The sequence below is a fragment of the Panthera pardus genome, unplaced genomic scaffold (assembly GCF_024362965.1).
Source record: "Panthera pardus isolate Hobbes unplaced genomic scaffold, ASM2436296v1 HiC_scaffold_13, whole genome shotgun sequence".
In the NCBI taxonomy this organism is placed as follows: domain Eukaryota; kingdom Metazoa; phylum Chordata; class Mammalia; order Carnivora; family Felidae; genus Panthera; species Panthera pardus.
This window is the reverse complement of record NW_026526688.1, coordinates 149,833,918-149,847,592: the sequence shown is the minus strand read 5'-3', so window position 1 is coordinate 149,847,592 and position 13,675 is coordinate 149,833,918. Positions and strand designations below refer to the sequence as shown.

General features: G+C 36.6%; 1 protein-coding gene across 1 annotated transcript in view; it reads left to right on the top strand.

Annotated features, from left to right (window-relative positions):
- Window positions 1-13,675, top strand: part of STAP1 (signal transducing adaptor family member 1) — a 46,589-nt gene that overhangs the window by 24,346 nt on the left and 8,568 nt on the right. Inside the window, exons 5-8 of the mRNA XM_019468594.2 lie at window positions 1,136-1,249; window positions 3,719-3,775; window positions 6,697-6,869; window positions 8,353-8,481. Of these exons, the coding sequence (XP_019324139.1) occupies window positions 1,136-1,249; window positions 3,719-3,775; window positions 6,697-6,869; window positions 8,353-8,481 (473 nt within the window). The remainder of the gene's footprint in view (window positions 1-1,135; window positions 1,250-3,718; window positions 3,776-6,696; window positions 6,870-8,352; window positions 8,482-13,675) is intronic.

Below are 13,675 nucleotides of genomic sequence, written 5' to 3'. Positions count from 1 at the left end.
ACAGATACTTTCATTGATCTTTCTGAACTTGGATCCACAGGCAACTAAAATTGCAATTCAATCATGATTTGACAAATGCAATTGTCTTCCAATCTGCTGTTTCCCTAATAAATTTGTCACTAAATGTGACATTTGATATGAATGTCAACTGATATTTTTGTTTACATTAATGATAAGAGGAAAGCAAAGCAATAATCATGTATGTTAGAACTTCACCTATTTTGATAATGACATGGGTAAGTTCTTTGCTAAACAACATGATAATTTCTGAATCATGGGACAATATTTTGTCAATTTTTTTTGTTCTGTTCACAATGAAAAAGTTTCAGACACAAGAAACTTTAACATTTTATCTGCTTTATTAATATTTTACCCCTCACTTTGCTACCCAGAGCCCAGCAAACTGTGGCCCTTGACCCAAATCTAGCCAGTGGCCTGATTTTGTACAGTCTATGAGCTAAGAATGCTTTTTACATTTTCAAAGTGTTGTATGAAAACAATAAGAATTTGCAACAGAGACTCTGTGTGGTCTGCAAAGCCTGAGACATTTGCAATCTAGCTTTTGCAGAAAAAAAATTGCTGGCTCCTAGGACAATTAACAAAACAATAAATCAAGCCCTAATTTGTAAGGTTTACCAATTTCCAAGGTGTAAATACTCCCACCACAGCTGATTTTAACCTATCAATGTGACTTTCCTGAATTGGGAAGAAAGGTATGGTAATACACTGTTAGATAGTATTTCCCTCAAACAGAAATGAGAATGTAAATAACCTCAAGGGCATAGCAAATACAATGTAGTAATATAATTAGAAAATAATGAGTTTTGAATTTTAGTTACCTTTGTTTTTAATATAATTGTATGTTTATATAATTTAATTTTTAACAGCTGTGTTTAGTGACTGGCTTGCAAACTTCCTAAAAATGAAAAAATCAGCTTTTGCAAAGTCATGTGGGCCAGGTCCAGCACACCATCACAGAATACATCTCCAAATGCCTTCTGAGTTCGGAAGGCTTGCGATGCCCAGTTGAAAGCCAGGATTTCATGCAAGGTCCAAATCAGTCATGTTCCTCCTTTCTAGAACTAATGTATGTTACCCATGAAACAATTTAATGAGATTTCCCTTATCTTTGCAGTATGTTGACAAGTTAGACATAATAGACCTCACATGCCTTACTGACCAGAATTCAACCGAAAAGAATTGCGCAAAATTCACCCTTGTTTTACCAAAAGAGGAAGTGCAACTGAAGGTGAGTGAGGAGACGCAATTAGCTGGAAACAAGTTGTTATAAATAGCACTCGCCTCTTCACAACCCATTGGGCTGAGGTAAAGAGGAATCGTAAGAGGACCTGCCAAGTCTCATTCTTTGTTCATATTTCTTGCCTCTTGCCAAAAACTGCAGTTTTCTAAATAGGGATTTGAAAGGGCCTGTCCACTTGTTTAGTATACATGCACATTGAAACCATACACTTCTGTCCTCTGGCAAAGTCAGAGATCCCACCTGGTGTTTTTAAGAAGTTGTTCTTGAGTTGATACTTACCAAGTTCCCAGATGAATCTGAGACGTGTCCAACATGATACATGTTTGGAACTACCGAATTAGACAAACCCACATTTCACAAATCGAGAGATATTTTGCAAGGCAATTGGCCTGTACTATAATCTTCAAAAATATCACTGTGAGAAAAGCCAAAGGAAGGCCAGACACCTGTGTCCAATTATGGAAACTGTGGAGTATGACAGCTACATGCAGTGTGTGATCCCGGACTGGATTCTGGGCTAGAAAAGGAAAACAAAAAACTATAAAGAACATTACTGTTACAATTAGAAAAATTCAGAAAAGAACTGTGTATTAGATATACACCGTTTGTGAAAGATGGTATTAATCTCATAAAACTCTAAGCCCCACACGAGCAGAAATTTGTTTGTTAAATTCATCACTGTACAGCTAGCACTTCCACAGAAAAAAAGTTTTTCTTGAATTGACATTCAAAGCGAGCCAGTTAAAGTCAACCAACAACTACAGTGTTAAACGTATTGTTGCAATTGAATAAGAAGTTGTTCGAGTTGGCCTTGCAAGCACTGCTCATGAATCTTTACAGTACCGTAGTCCCTCTCCCCCGCTTAAAGTGGTTACAGTTACCCGTGGTCAACTGCAGCCTGGAAGCACATGGTCCTCCTTCTGACCTTATCAAAAGGTCAGTAGTAACCTAACACTCCACCACAAGGCCTACGTCATTCACCTCACTTCATCTCATCGTGTAGGCATTTTATCATCTTGCACCATTGCAGGAAGAAGGGTGAGTACAGCACAATAAGATATTTTGAGAAAAAGACGACATTCACATAACTTTTATTGAAGAATATTGTGATAATTGTTTTATTCCATTACTGTTGTTAATCTCTGTGTCTGATTTATAATTTAAACTTTATCATAGGCATGTATGTACAGGAAAAACATAGTATATGTAGCGTTTAGTACTATCTTCGATATCAGGCATCTACTGGGGGTCTTGGAATGTATCCCCATAGATAAGGGGGAATACTGTACTAGGAATCGCTTGTTAGGAAATCTAGGCCCTACCCCTAACCCTGGGCCCCAGATTTTTTGTTTTAAGCAAACTTCCCAGATGAGTCTGATATGGTGGATAAAGAACACGAGATTGGAATCATATGTCTGGGGTTGAATTCTGGCTGTTTTATTCATCAGCTGTGTAATTGTAGGCAAGTTACTTAACTCCTTTATGCCTTGGTTTCTTCATCCACAAGTAAGTCTTTACTCAGCTGTATCTCTCTTACTGAGACTACCTGGACCATTTTATTAAAATTGCAACCCTTTTCCTCTCCCCTAGCCCCTAATGACATTCTCAATGTCTCTTACCCTGCTCTACATTTTATTCTCCCATTTATTTCCTTCTGACGCTACAATATTTACTTACTATTCTACTTATGATATATTATTCCATAACTAGATCCAAAATTCCAGAACAAGGATTAGTATTTTGTTCTCTGATGTGAACCAGTACCTAGAATAGTGCCTAGCCCTTAAGGTACTCAATAAATATGTTAAATGAGCAAATCTATAAAATAAAAATTTCTTAAAGTACCTTTTGCAGAATTACCATAAAGATTAAATCATTTAATGTGTAAAGTACTTAGAACAGTAGCTGCCCCTTATAAATACTTAATAAATGTTGGCTATATTAGTAGGATTTAGAGCTAAGAATTGGAAGTTTTTAAGGACTAACTATATTGGTCTTACCTGGTTGCAAACTTAAAGCCAGTCAATATTAAATACCAGTGGGGTGGATCAACCATTAACACATTGCAGAAATAAGTGAATAACATTTACTTTTTTAAAAGTAAATGTGTATGATTTTACTTGTTTGGTAAGCAGATAGATTGAAGCTATATACTTCTGACAAAAGAAAATAGTTTTGAAATTCATAACATATACATTGTCTTAAACAAAAAGGAAAATGAATTGTTTCTTCCTTTCAACTAATTTAAAGTGCTTTAAAAATTACAACTGACTTTTTAAAACAACGTGCTTCAATAGAAAGATATGCATTTTGTCAACCTTGCTGGGTTTTGATAACTTACACATTTGGAGTCTTATGAAACAATCATATGAGATTCTAAAATTACCTGACGTTAATAAAAGTGTTAATGTTCACATTTATGTCTTTTCTTCTTTATGTTTTTGTTTTCATCCTCAGACAGAAAACACAGAAAGTGGGGAAGAGTGGAGAGGCTTCATTCTTACAGTAACAGAGGTAGGAAGGACATTACTTTTGATTGATTCATTAATTCAACAAATATTTACTGGACACTGACTATGAACCATACAGAGTGAAAGGGGTAAAATGAAGATACAAGAATTGAAAAGGACAGATATATACCCGTACATTTACTCATGAAATTTATATTTGTATGAGGTGAATGGAAAGGAAGAAAGGCAATAAACAAAATAGTTTAAAATTGTGATAATTGTTATGAAGAAAATAAACCAGGCCATGTGCTAGCTAGAGAGTAACAGGTGGTCAGGGAGATCTACTTTTTGGTCTTTTGACACAATGGTTCTTTGTATATGCTGATAGTTACAGCTTATATAGCATCATCTAAAATAGTTTCCAATTCCTTTCTTATTCATTTAATATGTATTTATAAAATGCTGAAATGAATTTTATGAATATCATAAACAATATAACAGGAAGACCATCAAAATGAATATTCACCTTTAAACATTTGTTTAGTTAGTCTTAAGACAAAAGGATGCTTACCTGTTCAACTCCCATGGCATCTTCTCAGAGACAAATAGTAAGATCTACTGCTTATAGTTAACAGTTGCAGCAGGATGTCTACCATTATTTTAAGTGAAGCTTCTGTAGCAACTGTCTTATAAACATTAGGTACTTTAAGAGCCAGCCCCCAAAGAAGGACCATGTTCTCTGATACTTTTAGAGAAGAAGTCAGTTAAGTACAGACTATCCAAAGTGAGTTCCTAAGTAAAGGCTTTGCAGTCACATGAGATAAGCACTGCACTTTATTGAGATGATGGATGCTGGGGTTTTTTTAGGTTTCCTTATTTATTTTAAGAGAGAGAGACAGTGGAAGCAGGGGAGGGGCGGGGGGGGGGGGAGAGAATCCCAAGCAGGCTCCATTCTGTAAGCGCAGAGCACAAAGTGGGGCTCAATCTCATGAACTGTGAGATCATGACCTCAGCCAAAACCAGGAGTCAGATGCTTAACTGACTGAGCCACCCAGGTGCCCTGATGCTGGCTTTTTATATCAGCCAATAACAGGTGAAAGTTGGACGTTCAGCTACCATGTAGGGAAGTCTTAGGAGGTTAGAAAACTGGTCGAGTCAAAGATGGAAAGACATTTTGACTTGTGTGGAGGAAGAAACTCAATGGGGAAGTCCATTGATGTTGTGAAAAAGCATCTTTGTGTGGCACAGCACTTTTATATTGGGATACAAGTATCCCAAGGGTATATGAGTAGGTATCAAAGAGAATACCAAAACCACTGGAAAGCCTTGGGGTGCATCTACCTGGTACACCAATTATGTTTTGGCAAAAAGAAATTGTTTTTTAGTTTTTTTCCTTAAGTTAAGGATAAAAAGCATTATTTTAATTAAAATGTACATAATTATATTACAGAATGCAAAATAAAATTCATGTGAATTTCCAAGAGAACAGTTGTCTTAAATTTTGTGCTGTATAAATGTTTTTTACTAGGTTCCCTGAACACTCTGTGTACATTCACACCATGCTGTTGTTAGGACAGCTTTACCAGAAGTTCGAGAAACATAGACTGTAGTTGAAAGAGCAGGAAAAAAAAAAAGAAAGAAAGAAAGAAAGAAAGGAAAAGAAAGAAAGAAAAGAAATGAAAAGATAAAAAAGAAAGAAACTTTGCTTTTGAATTAAATAAACTGGAGTTTGAGTCCACAATTTTCTAGCTATGTGACCCTGTTAGTTATTTAACTTTTCTGAACCTTTTTCTTTTTCCTGAACCTTTTTTTTTTTTTTCCTATTTGTAGAGTAGGGACAACATAGCTATCTTATAGTATTGCTGTGAGGATTTCCAATAGCACAATGCTTGGGACATAATAGGCCATTAATAAGCAGTACCTTCCTCATTAGTTTCTCCTCATTCTATTATTTTCTGGATTGGTATATAAGGAAATAACTGTACTGATTATTAGCTTAGCTAAGTTATCCAGAAAAACAGTCTCTAATCATTTTTTATTGTGTACCCTTATTCCGTTTTTATTTCAAACTTCACAAACACACATATATGCACATATATAAGATATAAACAATAGGAATTAATAAGCACATGTAAATAGGCCATAAGGAGATGTAAATCAGGGGTACGAATATCAGGAGGGTGTAGGTTACTCAATCCAAAATACATCTCTAGAGAAGGCTAAAAGAAACTAAGTACAACAGTATCATAATCCTAATGTGTGAATGAAAATTTGAAATACACACACAGATACACCGAAGTCTAGACCTCTGGCTACAGACGCTGGGTCATCTAACGAATAGTTCCACCTGAACCCTATGTTGCCATATGGCTGGTGCAGCGAATTCCAGGTTAGCTGTGGGACAGCAAGGCACCTCACTGGTACTTTGGGACTTAACTGGCAGCAAGAACTAGTGAGGTCAGAATGAAAAATGAGAGATATGTTGTTACTTGAATTAGCCTGTAGTGCAAGGTGGGTAGACTTTGCTATGTGCCAGGCCAAAAGGAACAGTTCTAGGAAGAAGGAAGAAGATTGGGCACATTGTGCAAGTTAAAGCTGTGTGGTTGGCTTGAAGGCAGTTTTTTTTTTTTTCTTATGTCTATTTTTAAGAGACAGAGGCAGAGAATGAATGGGGGAGGGGTAGAGACAGAGGGAGACACAGAATCCAAAGCAGATCCAGGATCTGAGCTGTCAGCACACAGCCCAATGTGGGGCTCGATCTCACAAACTGAGTGATCATGATCTGGGTCGAAGTCGGCCACTGAACTGACTGAGTCACCCAGGTGCACCTTGAAGGCAGTTTTAAGACACCAAGATCCTCTATTCATGATCCTCTCCATCCATGTCAGATAACTGAAGCTCCTTAGGACCACAGCGGTCTCCTCTTTGCTGAAATCATTTAGTTACTCTGCTTTCTTGTTTGCCTACTGACTTAATTGGTTTCAGCTGTCAGTTCCCCTACACGTGTCACTCCTTCCTGGGCAAGTAATTCGACTGCAAGAAGTCCTAGAGAGAGAGAAAAGGAGGAGGATTGAGACAGAGCGGATACCGAGTTCAGCTATAGAAAAGGAGCAGGAACCTACTGAAGATTATGTGGATGTACTGAACCCTATGCCAGTGTAAGTGTACCACAAACTCTAGTTTGTTTATTAGATTGTTAATATTAATTTCTAATTATCAAGGAGAGTGAGCCATTGACCTCATTAAACCAGGGATAGTAAACTGTCTTGTGGATGAACATTAGATCTCGGAGTAGATGCCACATTTCCTCTTCTATGTCATGATAAACAAAATTCAAAATGCAGGTTTTACCGCACAGGAAATCCCCTTCCACCCACACCTTTAGACCAAATAGATATTCTTTCCAAAGCTCAACCCTAAATAAAAACCGCTATGTAGAAGGAAGGAAAAGATGTTGGTTTTTTTTTTTTTTAACCATGCAACTCCATGGTTGACTATTTTTCTGTCATAAAATTAGACCAAAGAGTTTCAAGTATCTGAATGTTCTATTCAGTTGTCTAATCAGTGAGTACTGATTGAGCTTGTACTTTGAGGAAAGCCCTGTGAACAGTGTAGAAGGTGTTGGTGGGAAAATGAAGAGGCACAGACAGGCTGAATCCAGCAACATCCTTATTTTTCACTCTTATATTGCTGACAAGTGTGGCTAAGATTGGGATCCCTTTCCTCCTGAAGTCGCGGTCTTCTTGTCAGGGAAACTTAGGCTGGTACCACCTGCGACATCAGGTTCTGCTCTGTACAGTCTAGCTGTACTATAATTGCTGACACCTGCCTACCATCACTGTCAGCTGAAACCAGTGACATTTGAAGGACTGATAGGTTAAAAGTCACACAAACTCTTTTTCTTTTTTCCTCAATAAAACAAGTAATATGTATTTTTACAAATAGATAAAAAGAATATTAAAACCATTCTTTTCCCCACCACACAGAGATATTCACTGTTAACCTTTTGGGGAATTGCATATCTTGCCATATTTTTCTCTGTTGAAAAAACCCAGACTTTTCATTGACTACAAAATGTATTATAAAAATGAGAAGTGCTTTCTTAAACATTTATGCATTAAAATAGCATCAATGCCATTGGAAAGCCATATTATACTAAAAGGAGTGGATTCAGATATGCCCTTAAATATCAGTTATTTAAAATAGAGACCATAGAAGAGAATCATCTATAGAAATGTTTTGTATCCCTGAAGAGAAACCACCAACCAGTATTATTTATCCAAGAGCTTATTATAAACTGAGATTATGAACTGGAGATATACTATTAATTCTTATTTTAGATTTTCAAATGGTAATGGTGATTACATACTGACCAGTAGGTAACTTTTCAGATCCTCTTTGGTTAAAGAAAGAGGTTTGGAAGGAAAAGGGAAGAAAGACCTTAATTAAGCATAAGTGTACTTAATAGTGCCCCAGGCTTGTAATAACAGTAATTATATCATTGTAATTGTAGTAATAAAACTGGGAATTAAATTAAGAAAAATTAATAACTACGGCTCTTAGAGTTATTTTGGTAGCATCTTTTTCAAGTAATGATCTTCATCAGTTAAAAAAATCCTGTTTTTCATCTCACCTTTATAGATGTTTTTATGCGGTGTCCCGGAAAGAAGCAATCGAGATGCTTGAGAAGAACCCTTCTTTGGGAAATATGATCCTGAGGCCTGGTAGTGACAGCAAAAACTATTCCATCACTATCCGGCAGGGGATAGAGTATGTTTAATTAAAAAAAAAAAAAAACATATGGAATTGTTAAAAGCACGGTATCACTTTAAAAGGCAAAGTCACACAAGATCAGCAGCTGCTGTGTGTTTTGTTGGGGCTAAAGATAGAAACACAAGAATAGAGAGAGAATGTTATAGAAACAATGCTAAAGACTGAGCCAAGGCTAATATTTACTGCAGGGGAGAAGAAGAATGGACAAATTACTTTGATCTTGAGTATAGTTCTATTGTTCATTCATTTCAACAAATATTTATTGAACAACTACTAGATGGCCAAGTAATATGTTAGGTACTAAGGATGGAGTAGTGAACAAAACATCCTCCCTGGTTTAAGGAGTTTACATTCTTGTAAGGAAACATGGACTATAAATAAATAACATAACTAAAAAGTCATATATATGGTAATAAGGTCTATAGAAGTAAAATAAAAGAGGATGAGGGAGATGGGAACTGTCAGAGACGATATATAGAGAAACGTTTACTTATTGCTATTGTTGTTTTAATACAGAGTGGTCAGAGAAGGCCTACTTTATTAACTGACATTAATTAAGCAGGGGCCTGAAGGAAGTGAGGGAACAAACCTTGCCCAGGTCTGGGACAAGAGCATTCCCGGTAGCAAGTGCATGTGCCCAGAGGCAGAAGTCTGGGTTTGTTCAAAAACAGAAAGAGGCTGCTTGGTGATGCCAACAAGAAAACAGTGGTAGATGAGATTCCAGAGGTGGGGGTGGGGACCAATTACTCTAAACCCTACAGGTCATTGTAGGGACAAGGGTTATATACTCTGAATGACATGAGAGGTCACTAGACCGTGATGAATGAAGACGCGACATAATCTGACATCTATAAAAAGGACTGCTTAGGAGTCTGTTGGAAAGGTGAATAATTTCTTTCTGGTAAAGTGGCTTACCTTTGATGAAATCAGTAACACATACAGAAGTTGATTTTTCCATGTAGCTAAGGTGGTTGGATCTTCGAAGGTCCACTCCAGCTCTCAGGGTTCATGAAATCTCACATTTCAATAGGTACTCTAGGTTAGTTAACACTTTAACAAATGATAGTGAAATTAAAATACAGATTTTTATCCTAAATGAAAATGTTCAATAAGTAATTATCTTTCATATAAAAATATAAACAGAACTTTGATTCTTGAATGTATTATTCTTTGTGGGGATAATATTCCATCAATTATTTTGTCTGTAACATTATCTACCAGCCCACTGTAAATATTAAATATGAAGACACTGACTGTGAATAAAGGCAGTAAAGAGAAAATAATTACAGTGAGCCATGGCCCAGTCAGCTTCATCACTTACCAATTACTCCATGTAAACAGGGACTTGTCTTTATACTTCAGCCATGTGCACCGAATAGATGGCAAGAATGATAGACGGCAGATCAGATCCTGGTTCTGTGTGTGAAGAGACTCCGTGTGTGTGTCATTTTCCACAATGAATATCTATGTTAACTTAATGCTCTTGTGGTTTCATTATTTTTTATTATAATGCCTGACACTTGGGGTTGATGTATTTTCTTTAATTTTTTTTTTTTTTTTAGTTTATTTATATTTCATTTAGAGAGAGAGCACAAGCAGGGGAGGGTCAGAGAAAGGGATAGAGAAGACCCTAAGCAGGCTCTGCACCATCAACACAGAGCCTGATGTGGGGCTCGAACTCAAGAACCTTGAGATCATGACCTGAGCTGAGATCAAGAGTCAGAGGCTTAAGTGACTGAGCCACCCAGGTGCCCGGGGTTGATGTATTTTCAACTAATATGGTAGAATATCACAGATTAGTCAATTTTAATTTATTTGATTTATAATTTAATTGATTATTTTGAAACAAATCCAGAAGAAATAAAAATTGACTGACATTAAATATAGGGGGACTTAGAAGCGTTCCTGGGAGAAAAGTGAATTTTTCTGTTGAGTAAATCTTGGTCAAGAAACTTGTCTTTTTTCACAGTTTGGGCAATTGAATATCACATAGAGTACAGAATGCTTTTAACTAATTTACTTTCGCTTTAAAAATGAAGTGCATATAAAACTGAATTAAAATCTATTTCTCAGATTTTCTAAAAAAAGAAATTTAATCTAATTGCTTGAAAGCTAAATCACACAAGAGAGTGATTAGCTTTTCTTCCTTCATTTTATTCTTGGTTGGATTGAGTGTTTGATCCATCAGTATGTGAACGCTGTGTTATTATTCTGTATAAAATGAACAAAGTCCGGAGACCTAATGACTCTAAAGACTGTATGTTTCCTGCACAATAGCAGCCTGGTCTCTTTAAGGTGGTCTAGATTACCCCAACTTTTGCATTGCATTTTCCATACATGTGAGCTATCAGAAATAAGTGTTTTCTTTTTTTCTTTCTAAGTTTATTTTTTAAAGCTTTTTAATTTTTTGTTTCTTTTGTTTTTATTTATTTATTATTATTTTTTAAATATAATTTATTGTCAAGTTAGCTAACATACAGTGTATACGGTGTGCTGTTGGCTTCGGGAGTAGTAGATTCCCATGATTCATCGTTTACATACAACACCCAGTGCTTATCCTAATTAATACCCTCCTCAATGCCCATCACACATTTTCCCTGCCCCCCCCCCACTCCCTTCCACCCTCAGTTTGTTCTCTGTATTTAAAAGTGTTTTATGGTTTGCCTCCCTCTCTGTTTGTAACTATATATATTTTTTTCTTTCCCTTCCCCAATGGTCTTCTGTTAAATTTCTCAACTTCCACATATGAGTGAAAACATATGATACCTATCTTTCTCCGACTTATTTCACTTAGCATAATATCCTCCAATTCCATCCACGTTGTTGCAAATGGCATGATTTCATTATTTTTCATTGTCAAATAGTATTCCATTATATATATATATATATATAGATAGATAGATAGATATAGATATAGATATAGATATATAGATATATATATACCACATCTTTTTTATCCATTCATCAGTTGATGGACATTTGGGCTCTTTCCATAATTTGGCTATTGTTGATAGTGCTGCTATATAACATTGGGGTACATGTGCCCCTCTGAATCAGCACTCCTGTATCATTTGGATAAATGCCTAGTAATGCTATTGCTGGGTTGTAGGGTAATTCAACCTTTAATTTTCTGAGGAAACTCCACACTGTTTTCCAGAGTGGCTGTACCAGCTTGCATTCCCACCAACAATGCAAGAGGGTTCCCCTTTCTCCACATCCTCGCCAACATCTGTTGTTTCCTGAGCTGTTAATGTTAACAACTCTGACTGGTGTGAGGTGGTATCTCAGTGTAGTTTTGATTTGTATTTCTCTGGTGATGAGTGATGTTGAGTATTTTTCATGTGTCTGTAGGCCATTTGGATGTCTTCTTTGGAAAAGTGTCTCTTCATATCTTCTGTCATTTCTTCACTGGATTATTTGTTTTTTGGGTGTTGAGTTTGATAAGTTCTTTATAGATTTTAGATACTAGCCCTTTATCATTTGCAAATGTCTTCTCCCATTCTGTTGGTTGTCTGTTAGTTTTGTTGATTGTTTCCTTTGCAGTGCAAAAGCTTTTTATCTTGATGAAGTCCTAATAGTTCATTTTTGCTTTTATTTCCCTTGCCTTTGGAGACATGTCAAGTAAGAAGTTGCTGCAGCTGAGGTTGTTGCCTGTTTTCTCTTCTAGGATTTTGATGGTTTCCTGTCTCACATTTAATTCTTTCATCCATTTTGAATTTATTTTTGGTGTATGGTATAAGAAAGTGGCCCAGGTTCATTCTTCTGCATGTTGCTGTCCAGTTTTCCCAGCATCATTTGCTAAAGAGACTATCTTTTTTTCATTGGATACTCTTTCCTATTTTGTTGGAGATTAGTTGTCCATATATTTGTGGGTCCAGTTCTGGGTTCTGTATTCTATTCCATTGGTCTATGTGTCTGTTTTTGTAAAGCTTTTAAAAAAATGTTTATTTATTTTGAGAGAGAGAGAGAGAGAATGAATGGGGGAGGAGCAGAGAGAAAGGGAGAGAGAATCCTAAGCAGGCTCTGAGCTATCAGTGCAGAGCCTGACACGGAGCTTGAACCCACAAACTGTGGGATCATGACCTGAGCCAAGATCAAGTCTGGCCATCCAGGCACCCCTAAAGTTTATTTATTTATTTTAAGAGAGACAGACCACAAGCAGTGGAGGGGCAGAGAGAGAGAAGAGAGAGAATCTCAAGCAAGCTTTGAGGTCAGGGCAGAGAGCCCAACACAGGGCTTGACCCCATGAACTGTGAGATCATGACCTGAGCCAAAATCAAGAGCTGGACACTTAACCGACTGAGCCACCCAGGCCTCCCAAGATATAACAGTGTTTTCTGCTGTAGGTGTGGTTTGTGACCAAATGCAATATGTTTCTATACTTAGGATATGAACTTCATGCCATAGTTTTTACTTATTATTTGTCTGTATTTAAACTCCTGTCTGGCAAAGGAGTTCATATCAAACTTACATAATTCTAATTTTAGTAAACTTATTTCCAGTTTGAATTCATATAGAAATCCATGCCTTTGTACAGCTGATGGTCCTAAAAACATAACATTTCCTCCTCCTCCCCCCAAAGTTCATATTTAGAATGAGTGAGGGGAATGGTCAAAGTAGAGCATTCTAATGCTAGAGTCACTATATGCTCACTTAGGCTCAGGGAAATAGTTTGTGGTTGGAAATGGATAAGAAAAATTTGAACTGTTGTTGTACCAGTTTTCCTTATGAGTCAGAAGTATCTATGATGTTAGCGACTGTTCTGTGCATTGCCTAACGCCTCAAAATAGAACTTTCAGAGTGCCTGATTCTATCTTCTGTTTAACAAAGGATAGCACTTGTAGAGAATAGTAGAATGTTAGCTTGTTAGACTGTAGAGCTTAATGTAAAGGTTTAATGTAAAGCTTAATGCAAAAATTTAGATGATTAGGAAGCACCTGAACATAGGTGAGAAACAACCCACAAAACCAATTTATTGTCTTATAGGTTATAGGAGAAATATGCAGGTATGCAAGTTTAAGTGAGTGTATCTGGCAAAACACTGGCTGAAAAGGACAGGCTAGTTTACAAAGCAGTACTTGAAAGTAAAATTATCTCCATCTGTTAACAAACCAGTTGTGGGAGGGTAGATTGATTCTTCTCCGGAAGAAGCAAAAGTCATTCAGTGTCAAAGTATCAGGTGACTCCTCTC